The sequence below is a fragment of the Geotrypetes seraphini genome, chromosome 11 (assembly GCF_902459505.1).
Source record: "Geotrypetes seraphini chromosome 11, aGeoSer1.1, whole genome shotgun sequence".
In the NCBI taxonomy this organism is placed as follows: Eukaryota; Metazoa; Chordata; class Amphibia; order Gymnophiona; family Dermophiidae; genus Geotrypetes; species Geotrypetes seraphini.
Window position 1 is genome coordinate 110,837,563 of NC_047094.1, and position 12,417 is coordinate 110,849,979.

Sequence of the window (12,417 nt, forward strand, 5' to 3'; positions counted from 1 at the left end):
AGGAATTTAAGACAAAACCACTGCACCGGCTAATAACACTGAGGACCCAAAGGCAGAATCCTCCTGTGCTGCCACATCCACTCTGTAAAAATATCAAATGTATGCATAGTAGATCAAGTCGCTGTTCTACAATTCTCCTCAAGGGAGACCACCTGAGCTTCTGCTCACAATGAAGCCACACTTCTAGTTGAATGTGCCTTCACAGAAAAAGTGAAACAGTTCCCAAGAACAATAATGCTGATGAAATGGCTCTATGGATCCATCTGGCAATCTGGCAATCGTGCGCCTAACTGGATTTGTCAGAACAAAAAGATGGTCAGATTGCCTGAACTTGTAGATGATTTAGAGATATCAGAGAAGCACCCTTTTAAAATCCAAGAATCCAGTCCTTTTTCTTGGAACCTGTGGACTGGAACACTGGCAATCTGATCCTGATTGACATGGAACGCTGAAACCATCTTCGTCAGAAAGGAAAGAACGGTGTGCAAAGTGACTCCGGTATCAGTAAATTTAAGGAAAGGCTCTCTGCAAGAAAGAGCCTATAACTCGGAGGCCCTTCTCGTTTAGGTAATGGCCACCAGAAAAAATATTTTGGGCTTCAAATCCATCAAGGAACTTGATGGCTCGAATGGAGCTTGGCTGATCCCAAGAAAGAAATGGAGGTTTTACCAGAGGCCTGATAACCAGATTCCTAAAGGGACTACTGCATATGTCCGGATGAGACACCAGTATTTGTAGCCTCGAGCTCTAAAATAAGAGAATCCTGCTACTTGGACTATAAGGGCCACCACCGTAAGCCCCTTGTCAAGGCTGGCCTGGAGGAAAGCTAACACCACTGAGACTAAACAGAGAACGGCTCCTCATTTTCCTGGATACACCAGTGCTAGAAAGCTTCCCAAGCCTTAGCATAGGCAGACTGTTGTTGGCTTTTTAAACCTGAATAAAAATGACTACCTCTGAGTATACCTTGTGCGCTAACACCTCATGCACAAGAACCATACCATAAAAGTAAAGTGATCTGGATCTTCTATGACCACTGGACCCTGACAAAGGAGGTCTGCTTGAACTTGTAGCCTGAGACTGGGACCCAACTGAAGACACACTAGATCTGCATACCACAGTCTACATGGCCAGTCTGGAGACACAAGAATAACCTTACCCCGATGGCCTGTGATCCTGTGGAGGATCTGTCCAATCACAGGCCACAGAGGACACATACAACAGCTTGCTCTGTGGCCACAGCTGAACCAGAGTGTCCAGATACATGCTTCAGGGCCTGGACCTTTTACTGAAGAATCTGTCCGCCTTCTTGTTTCATGCTGTTGCCATGAGGTCGACCAGACAACCCCAGTGATGAACAATGGTTTTGAAGGCTGTCACAGACAGTATCTAGTCACCTGGGTCCATGATCTGTCTGTTGAAGAAATCAGCTTGAACATTGTCCTCTCCTGCTACATGCACAGCTAAGAGCGCCTGAAGATGAAGTTCTACCCATTTGAACAGTAAGCAGACTTCCAGACCTAGCTGAGCACTCTTAGTGCCTCCCTGGCGATTGGCATAGGTCACCACAGTAGCAATGTCTAAGAAGACTCTGACCACCTGACCTTCCAGAGTCTTCTGCAGCTTTTGTAAAGCCAGCCAAATAGCCCAAAGTTCCAGCCTGTTGATCAACCACTTTCTCTGGGTGGTCGACCAGTGTCCCTGAATCAGACGATGGTTGAAGAAGCTCCCTAGCTGAAGAGACTGGCATTTGTCATAATTATCCAGGAAGCAATATGTAGGTGTATGGCATTGAATAGTGACTGAGGACAGAGCCATCAGTCCATACTGGCCTGGGCTTCTGCTGACCAAGGCAAGGACATCTGTAGAGAGTCTGTCTGAGAAGACCAGATCATCTAATGATTAACAATGCTTTTTGGAGGACACATGTGAGCTTTCGTCCATGGAACTACATCTATTCTGGCCGCCAAGGAATCTAGTACTTGGAGATAGTGCTATGGTAAAGGAAGCTGGCATGGCTAGCAAGCTCGTTATTTGAGAGCAAAGCTTCTGTCTGCGTGCCTCTGAAAGACAGACATGGCCATTCGCTGTGTTGAACAAGATGCTTATAAATTCTAGGGACTGGGTCAGAGTCAAATGCTTTCGGAAATTTACTATCCAATCCAGGCTCTCCAGAACTTGGATCACCTGAGACACTACTTGCTGTCCTTCGGCAAATGACAGAACACTGAACAACCAGTCTTCCAGGTATGGATGAACTTATAAGCTCATCTTTCATAGGTGGACAGCCACTACCACCATCACTTTGGTAAAAGTGCAAACAAGCAGTCGCTAGGTCAAAGGGAAGGGCCGAGAACTGGTAATGGTTTTCTAAAACATGAAACCTCAGGAACTTTCTGTGGTCTGGAAATATGGGAATATGCAACTAGACTTCTGTCAAATCCAAAGAGGCTAGAAATTTCCCCAGCACCACTGCCACTATGACAGAACAAACCATCTCTATGCAAAGTGTGGAATCTTGAACGTGAGTAAGATAAAGAATGTATCTCCAATCGTCTGAGCCTTTCTTTGGCACAATGAAGTATATGGAGTATCTGCCCGAGTCTTCATGCGAAACAGATTCTATAGCCTGAATCTCCAACAACCTTCCCACTGTGGCCTCCACTCTGTCTGCTTTTTCTGGGTGCCCCACTGGGAAGTCCACAAACTGGTCAGTTAAGGGACCGCTCTGGATAATTTTCAGAACCCAATGGTCTGAGGATATCTGAGCCCACGCTTGCACAAAGTCTGACAGCCAACTCCCCATCTTGAGGGAAATTGCTCTGGACCTGGCATCAGTGTGTCTGGCAAACCTTTGCCTGTATCCCTTGAAGATCTCTTGGAAGTGGCTTCTGAATACTGCCAAGATCACCTGGAGCCATGAAAATTAGAGCTCCCTCAGCCTCTTGAAGGTCTAGGTCTGCTGTCGGGCAGAGATTTCAGACAACAATCTGCTACATTTGTCATGAGATCGCCCAGTCCTTTCCCAAACATTTATTCTTTAGAAGGACGTCTGCCGAGAGTAGCCTTGGAGGTGGAATCACCAGCTCATTGCCTGATCTGGCAGACCAAGATCAAATAAGCTGAAGTTTTTTGTTCATGACTGATCTCATCATACAGAGCATCTGCTATGTAATCCATTCCTGCTAGTAAGAGCTGGGGTAAAGGCTCATTGCTTTCACGCTCAAGACTCCTTAGCATGGTATGATAGGCATGGATCACAAAAAAAGGAGGCTGCTGTAGTCGTTTTGATTTCTAAGGCCAAAGCATCGAACAGCCTCTTGAGAACCACATACACTCCGAGATCCTGCATATCCTTTAACACCATTCCTCCTTCACTTGGGAGGGAAGTGCACTTTGTAACCTGCGCTACTAAGGAATCCACCTTGGGCTAAACAAACAGCTGGTGACACTCCAGTGCCATCAGAAACAGCCAAGCCATAATCCCGGTAACTTTAAGGGACCCTTCAGGAGCATCCCAATGCTCTGTAACCAATACATTTAATATCAGGATGCCAAGGAAACATAGAAGACCAGGCTCTCACTCCACTCATAATAAAGAAATAAGCAGAGGGGACCTATTGGGAGTCCAAGTTTAACTCTCAAAGTGAATCAGTAATCAGATCCAACAGAGCAGAGGGTTTGAATAGATGGAGAACTGAGGGATCATCACATGGATTAAGGGTTACCACAGGGTCTAACGCACCTGACTGTGACCCTGCATCCCCTGAAAGGGAGGGTGCGCTGAGACAGCAATGGCATAGTGAGAGACCCATTATCGTCTGAATCTCCCTCAGAAAGGCCCCCCTAGATCCGGGCCAGCTGCAGGCAGCAAGGCAGATGTACCGAGAGACCCTGCCCCCTTGTAAACTGTCCGAAGCGCTGTCAGACTTCCCCTTGGAAGATCAGCTGTCCTGAAAGGCTTTTCACATCAAATTAATAACTTTAATGTTGTCGCTAAACCAGTTCCAGCCAGTTTAGTGTTCACATATTTTAGCAGCAGATTATCAAAATGGCTTACCATGGTCTTTCCTGGCCCAACAATATATTGCCCCTGAAAGGAAGCCTGTGGAAACCCCAAGCCCAACATCTGATCCACAAGATTCTGCGAGCAGACACAGAGTAAGCTGAGACCTTGCCTACTACCCTCAGCAGATCATACAAAGCATCAGCCACATAGTATACTCCCACCAGCTGGAAAGGAGAATCAGAAGACGCACCACCTGGGTCACGCAATTTAGAATGACACACTCAAGCCATAAAGGAGGTTCTTACCTGCTAATTTTCTTTTAGTATCTCCAGGCCGGCACAGAAACTGATGGGTAATAGTTCACCATGACAAGCAGGTGGAGACACAAACATTTGGCTGTAGTATAAGTTAGCTGTGCAGTCCCAAGTACAATCAGTCTGACAAACAGCCAAGCAGAATGAATAAAGTCAAACACCATCACTCCCTGAAGAAGAATAGCAACTAACAAAGAAATACTGTTGGATATTGAATAGAATAAGAACTTTAAAATAAAAAAAACACGTCCCCACAGCTCGCCAGCTACTACAGATGAACCAAACGCCACTGCTCTCTCTCTTTTTTTCTTCATATATCATCAATCTCCCCAAACTTCCAAACAAAATGATACTGCAGGAAAAAAATCACACTCTTCGTGGAAAATTCCAAACAAGAACAGGACAGGGAGAGGTCTGTGCCGGTCTGGAGAGACTAAAAGAAAGAAAATTAGCAGGTAAGAACCTAATTTCTCCTTCTTTATCGTCTCTCCAGACTTGAACAGAAATTGATAGGATGTACCAAAGCAGTATCCATCATGTGTGGGACCCCCCGCCGCAAGAACACACTCCCCAAAACCACGTCCCGATATGCCTGAACCCAAAAAGCTGCCTGACTCTAAATGGAATGAGCTTTGAGAAATTCTGGAACAGTTTTCTTCTGAAGAAAAGTATGCAGAAGCGATAGCCTCCTTGATCCATCGCACGATGGTAGCCTTAGACGCACCGTCCCCCTTACGAACAGGGCTGTGGAGTCGGTAGATAAATGTTCCGACTCCTCAGTTTTTTGTACTTCAGACTCCGACTCCAGGTACCCGAATTTCCTCTGACTCCGACTCCACAGCACTGGTTAATTTTCAGATCGTTAAAATGGAATGTCAAGTTGAGAGAAATGAGCATTTTCGACACCACCTTCTTTTTGCTTTTAATCAAGGTTCTAAGGCCGCAGAAGCTGCTCGCAACATTTGTGCTGTGTATATAGTGGGTGCTATAGCTGAAAGAATCGATCGTGATTGGTATGCCAAGTTAAAAAATGGAGTCGGTAGATAAATGTTCCGACTCCGACTCCTCAGTTTTTTGTACTTCTGACTCCGACTCCGAGTACCCGAAATTTCCTCCGACTCCACAGCCCTGCTTACGAAGACACGCTAAAAGGACAAAAAGATAATCCAATTTCCGGAACTCCTGGGTCTGCTGAACATAAGAGCAGAGGATCTGACAGACATCCAACTTGTGCAAATGCCTCTTCTCCAACAGCCCTCCCGACTACCCAAGACCAGAAGGACCACAAACTGGTTAACATGAAACACATCTCATAGACGTAATGACCACCAGGAAGATTGTCTTAAGAGTAAGGTCCTTAAACGTGCAGGAGCAGAGGCTCAAAAGGAGGGCGCACTAGCAGGTTGAGATCCCAGACTGGAACTGAAGGCCGTACTGGAGGTCAAAGCAATTTAGCCGCCTGCAAAAAACGAATCACATCTAAAGAGGTCAAACGCTGACCATGCAACATACCGCGAAAGGTAGACAAAGCCATCAGCTGAACCCGGAGGGAAGACCAGGCAAGGCACCTGGGTCTAGGTCATCCTGCAAGTACTCCAAGATAAAGAGGCGCGAAGGGCAACCACGCCACGCATAGAACACCACTCATTAGTACTGAAAGATTTAGAAAACACGCAAAGAGATTAAAAAAAAGAAAGAAATAAGCAGAGCATATCGGGAACACTTCTGGCTCGCTTGCAGAGCTCTCTGTAAAGTAGAAGGAATTCAAAATCCAGAGTGGATTCCTTCTGCAAGGCTCGCGAACACTGGGATATGACCCACTTGACCAAAATGACACACCTATTGCACCAGAAATTCAATTATAATACAGGCAAAATATACCACGTAGGGTACGTTAGATAGATTGTGAGCCTGCCGGGACAGAGAGGGAAAACTGCTTGAGTACCTGAATAAATGCATTTAAACTGTTTTGAGCTCCCCTGGGAGAACGGTATAGAAAATTGAATAAATAAAATAAATATATTTTTCTTGTACCTTGCACATCATTCTGCAGAATCTCTGTGAATACCATAAACAATGCCTCTTCAAAGCTTCCAACAGCATCAGGATTTGCTTTGCATGTGATCCTTATTGACAAGCATATAGACTCAAACAAGTAGTGGTTAAAGTGGGGTTTGCTTGGATTCTATAAAAAATTAAATTAAATTAAATTAAAAATAAATAAAAACCTCAAATGCAAATACTATTATGATTTACAAGTATATACTACAGTAAAATGGAACTGGCTCAGAAGTACTACGGGTAGGTTATTTGCCAGTATATTTGATTATCAACGTTCATTGCTGCCAAATCTGGGAGCTACTGTTATGTAAAAGTATGATATTTGGACACTGTTTAATTTTTGCTATTTTTTCATCCTGAAGATAGGGTCTTCAGCCACTATGCTTCTCTGCCCCTGCAGTCACCCTCACAGTTAACTGAATACTGGGCACATATGACAGTAGGAAGTTAGAGAAAAAAATCTGCAGTTCTTCCCCCTTTGTTACCTTGCTAACGGCAAGCAGTTTTTGAGTAAGTTGAGAGATGACAGAAGGAATATATGGGATGATAGACTCCTGAAGCAGAGAAAAACTTCTCATGATAGCTGTAAGCAGAACAAAAATATCTGACATAACTGAGAATCAACTTAATAAAATAAAATGCAGAATCTGTATCAGTCACTTAATCACCAACAGGTGACAGAAGCTTAAGATGAAAGATCAAAATAAAAAGCATTCCGAATTTGTACAGTCAAACATTTAAATGTATACCATAAGTATAGTTTTAATTTGTATATTTAGTTATGCTATATGGAAAGATTAGGTTCTTACTTTGCTAACCTTTCTTGTAAACAGGAATGGTAGTCTTGACCATCGGGTTAAACCCCCATTAGTTGCAAGGGTTATAGAGAGCCCATTCGTTATTTTCATGCTCCACTTCCCATCACTCTGGATTGAGCTCAACCCCCTCTCCCCCCAGTCGGCACCAAACCTTCTAGCTAGTCCTAGAGTGCAAATATAAGAGAGAGGTATAGGGAAACTCTCTGAAACTACATAAGTCTGTTCTTCTCTAAATGCAAACAATGCTAGTTAACCACAACGAATGAAACAAACAAGTAGATAATGAAAAGGAACCACCTACCTGTGTGCCATCTGCACCAATATTTCTATAGCTCTTATGAGTGAATTCTTCATTCCTGACCCTAACAGGCAGGTGACAGAAACAAGACATCTGACAAAGCAGGCATGTCAAGCTGAAAGCAGGCTAGTATACATCTAACAGGGCGGGTGTCAAGACTACCATTCCTGTTTATAAGAAAGATTATTATCCAGTAACCCATTCTGAGCTCATTGGGGAGAATGGGACAGAAAACTAACTAACTATAGGTAAAGACCTAATTTCTTCCTTCTTGTGCAATAGGACTGGTGGTCTTAACCACTGGAACATTATCAGAGAAGTCCCCAGTTCCTAGGGTGTGACAGATGAGCTTGTCCAGTCCAACTGCTACATCCACCTTGCAAAACTGAGCATGTGGAGACTGGACCAAGTGGACGCACTACAAATCTTTGCAGGTGAGACTGCTCTAGACGCTACCCAAGTGGACGCAATATTGCGAGTGGAGTGCGTCTTCACTGCCACTGGAGACTGCTTTTTGCTTCCAATATAGGTGAAAGATATGGTCATCCCAATCCACCTAGATATGGTTGCTTTAGATGCCTGTCTCCCCCTGACGTGCTGCATTCATAAACACAAAGAGTTGATAAGAAAACCGGAACTCGCTGGTCACCTCCAAGTAACGAATCAAAATTTATTGCACATTCAGAACTTTCAGACACACAGTTTTCTTAACTCCTGTAGGTGTGAAGGTTGATTACACCTTCTGGCTCACGTGAAAACTTTGAAATCCAAGATGGCCATTGCAATAGCTATTCTGGCGTCTAAAATGGCCTGTGGAGAAAAAATGGTAACACAAAAATTGCAGGGAAGGGTTTTTGAAAGGTGAGGGACTTGATCCCTAACCTCAGAAACCTTCAAAAATAACTTTTAAGGACCTCCCACCCCGATTTTCCCCATAGGCTGCAACAGCCTTACTCATTGTGCCATGCTGGACCTGCATAGGGAAACCTCAAATAAAAGTTGAAAGAATATTTTTTTTCTTTTAACGTTCTTTATTCATTTTCATATTGAACAGAAAGTGCACAAAAGAATATTATATACAAGTTATTTCACAATAGCACATTAATCTCTACCATATAATATTCTAGTGATGGAACGCGCTTCCGGAGGGTGTGATAGGCCAGAGCACTTTACAGGGGTTCAAGGAAGGTTTGGATAGGTTCCTGGAGGATAAGGGGATTGAAGGGTACAGATAAAACTAGAGGTAGGTTATAGAAGGAGAAATTAGGTTCTTACCTGCTAATTTACTTTATTTTAGCTTCTCCAGACCAGTAGAGGTTAATCTTTACGAATGGGTATATATCCAATCATGACCAGGTGGAGACTGAAAACAAAACTGTGGGACAGTATATAATATACTCCCTTCTCTATTTACATCAGTCTGCCGAATAGCCAAGCAGAACTAAGAACTGGAAACAGAAATAAACAATACTCCGAACAGGAGTAACAACTAACATACCCAAATGCTGTTGGAAAATGCAGAGGAGAAATATCAAAAGGAAAATGTCCCCACAGCTCGCCAGCTAAGCCAGCCGAGCCACAGCCGCTGTTCTTTAATTCTCCCCGGCCCTAGAAAAATACTAGAACCTGCAGCAAAAAACAAAAACTGCCCGCGAAATAGCTCCAACAACACAACAACAACAGACAGGGTGGGGACCTCTACTGGTCTGGAGAAGCTAAAATAAAGTAAATTAGCAGGTAAGAACCTAATTTCTCCTTCTTTAGCACTCTCCAGACCAGTAGAGGTTAATCTTTACGAATGGGACGTACCAAAGCAGTCCCTCACACGGGCGGGACCCCCGAAGGGCTGACACCAGAACATGCACACCGAACACTGCGTCCTGATGCGCCAGAACATCTACCCGAAAGAGTCTGACAAAGGAATACAAGGAAGACCAAACCGCAGCCTTACAAATGCCCACTGGAGGCACGAGCGACAACTCAGCCCTAGAAGCCGCCTAACCCCGAGTAGAATGAGCTTTGAGAAACTCCGGAACGGGCTTCTGCCCCAGAAGAGAAGCGGAAGCAATAGTCTCCTTGATCTAGTGTGCAATAGTAGCCTTAGAAGCGCCAGCTCCCCTAAGAGGACCAGTCAGAAGGACAAAGAGATTATCTTATTTCCTGATCTCCTGGGTCCGCTGCACATAAGAGCGAAGGACCCGACCAACATCCAACTTGCACAGCTGTCTTTGCTCAGAAGAGCCCTCCCAACTACCCAAGACCGGGAGGACCACAGATTGATTGACATGAAAAGGAGAAACTACTTTTGGCAGAAAAAGAAGGAACAGGCCTCAAGACAACCTGCTCCCTAGAAAACTCCAAGAAGGGAGCCCTACAAGAGAAAACCTGTAGCTCAGAAACACGCCAAGCGGAAGAAATGTCCACCAAAAAGACCGCCTTCAGAGTAAGGTCCTTCAAAGAGCAGCCGCCCAACGGTTCGAAGGGCGGGTGCATCAGAATAGAGAGAACCAGACTGAGATTCCAGGAGGGAACAGAGGGCCGCACGGGAGGCCTGAGCACCTTGGCCGCCCGCAAAAAGCGAATCACATCAGGAATGGCTGTCAAATGCTGACCTGTCACAAACCCCCGAAAGGCTGACAAGGTCACAAGCTGAACCCGGAGAGAAGCCGAAGCAAGGCCTCTATCCAGGCCATCTTGCAAGAACTCTAGGATGTTAGGCAGAGAAGCACGAAGAGAGACCACTCCCCGCACCTGGTACCACCCCTCAAAGGTGCCAAACCCACACAGAAGCCTGAGAGGTATCAAGTTTATCAAGTTTATCAAGTTTATTAGGATTTTATATACCGCCTATCAAGGTTGTCTAAGCGGTTTTTACAATCAGGTACTCAAGCATTTTCCCTCTCTGTCCCGATGGGCTCACAATCTATCTAACGTACCTGGGGCTATGGAGGATTAAGTGACTTGCCCAGAGTCACAAGGAGCAGCCCGGGGTTTGAACCCACAACCCCAGGGTAGAAAGCCTCCAGGACCCCAAGAGTGTAGAGATCACCCTATCTGAATACCCCTTCTTACCAAGGCGACCCCTTTCAAAAGCCAAGCCGTAAGACAGAAGGGAGACGGGTCGAACATGGGAATGGGACCCTGCGTCAGAAGGTCGTCCAAGGGAGGCAGAGGAAGAGGATCCGCCACCAGAGTGTCACCAGATCCGCGTATCATGGATTTCGAGGCCAATGCGGAGCCACCAAAACAACCAGACCCGGATGGCGAACAATGCGGAGAAGAACTCTGCCCACTAATGGCCCCGGAGGGAACATGCACAACAGCCCCTCTGTTGGCCATGGTTGAACCAGAGCATCCAGACCCTCGGCCAGTCCATCCCTGCGACGACTGAAGAAGCGGAACACCTCGGCATTGCCACTCGTGGCCATCAGGTCCATCAGGGACTGACCCCAAGCCTGCACTATCAACTGAAAAGCCACGGGGCTGAGACACCACTCTCTGGGATCTAAGATGTGACTGAGGAAGTTCGCCTGAACATTCTCCACCCCGGCTATGTGAGAGGCCGAGAGGTCCAGAAAGCGTGACTCCGCCCAAAGCATGAGCCAAGCCGCCTCCTCCGCCACCTGAGCGCTCTTTGTGCCCCAATGATTGACAGAAGCCACCACTGTGGCATTGTCAGACAGGACTCTGACCGACTTGCTCATCAAGAGGGAGCGGAAGGCTAACAGCACCAGACGGACGGCTCTGGTCTCCAACACGTTGATCGACCAGGACGCCTCCTCCATGGACCAGGTGCCCTGAGCTGAGTGACCTAGACACTGAGCTCCCCCAACCGAGGAGACTGGCATCCGTGAGAAGCACCGTCCACTGCGATAGATCCAGACTCACCCTCTGGACCAGATGAGAGGTCTGGAGCCACCAATGAAGACTGCAGCGCACCAAGCCTCACAGAGGGACAGGGACCTCCAAACTGTGCCTCTGGGGTGACCATCTACGGAGCAGAGCATACTGAAGAGGCACATGTGGGCCCGCGCCCACCTCACAACATCCAGGAACGCTGCCATCGACTCCAAGACTTGGAGGAAATCCTACGCCCGAGGACACTGGGACGCCAAAGGAAGGCGAATCTGAGATTGCAAATTGCTTACCCGGGCCTCTGGAAGGAAGACCTTCCCCAAGGAGGTGTTGAACAGAACCCCAAGGTAGTCCAGATGCTGAGCTGGGACCAACCGACTCTTGGAAAGGTTGACCACCCAGCCCAGTGACCGGAGAAACTCAACCACCCGAGCCGTAACTCGGGCGCTCTCCTGCAACGACTTTGCCCGAATCAACCAGTCATCCCAGTAGGGGTGCACCAGAATGCCCTCCGACTGCAATGCCGCCGTGACGACCACCATCAACTTGGTGAACGTCCGGGGAGTCGTGGCCAGGCCCAAGGAAAGCACACAGAACTGATAGTGCAGACCCAACATTGCAAAGCAAAGAAAGCTGATGAGAGGCCCGAATGGAAACAGGCAGAGCGAGCGAAGTCAGGAACTCCCCCGGCTGAACCGCCAGGACAGACTGCAGAGTGTCCATGCGAATAAAAGAGAATTTTGAGAGCCCCGTTGACCTCGGTTTAAACCAAGGATGGGCCAAAAGGTCCCCTCCTTTTATGGCCCCACAAAGGAAATGGCGTACCAGCCGGTGCTGCACTCCTGAGGGAACACTGGACAACTACTTTGAGATCTAGCAAGCGCCAAAGGGTCTGGCGAAAGGCTACCGTTTCCCATGCCACCTGACATGGAAAGGCTAGATATGATCCAGCAGAGAGCGGGCAAAATTCAAGAACATAACCGTCCCGCACCACCACCAGGACCCACCGATCGGACGTGATCTCGGTCCACTTGGGAAACAAGTTGCGAAGCCGGGCACCCA

At 46.7% G+C, this 12,417-nt stretch overlaps 1 protein-coding gene across 4 annotated transcripts in view; it reads right to left on the minus strand.

Annotated features, from left to right (window-relative positions):
* The window catches only part of CSE1L (chromosome segregation 1 like), a 147,426-nt gene that overhangs the window by 43,769 nt on the left and 91,240 nt on the right, over window positions 1-12,417 (minus strand). For all 4 annotated transcript variants that reach the window (XM_033963264.1, XM_033963261.1, XM_033963262.1 and 1 more), the window contains exons 17-18: window positions 6,870-6,967; window positions 6,358-6,508 (exon numbers count right to left, since the gene is read on the minus strand). In XM_033963264.1, coding sequence (XP_033819155.1) covers window positions 6,358-6,508; window positions 6,870-6,967 — 249 coding nt within the window. The remainder of the gene's footprint in view (window positions 1-6,357; window positions 6,509-6,869; window positions 6,968-12,417) is intronic.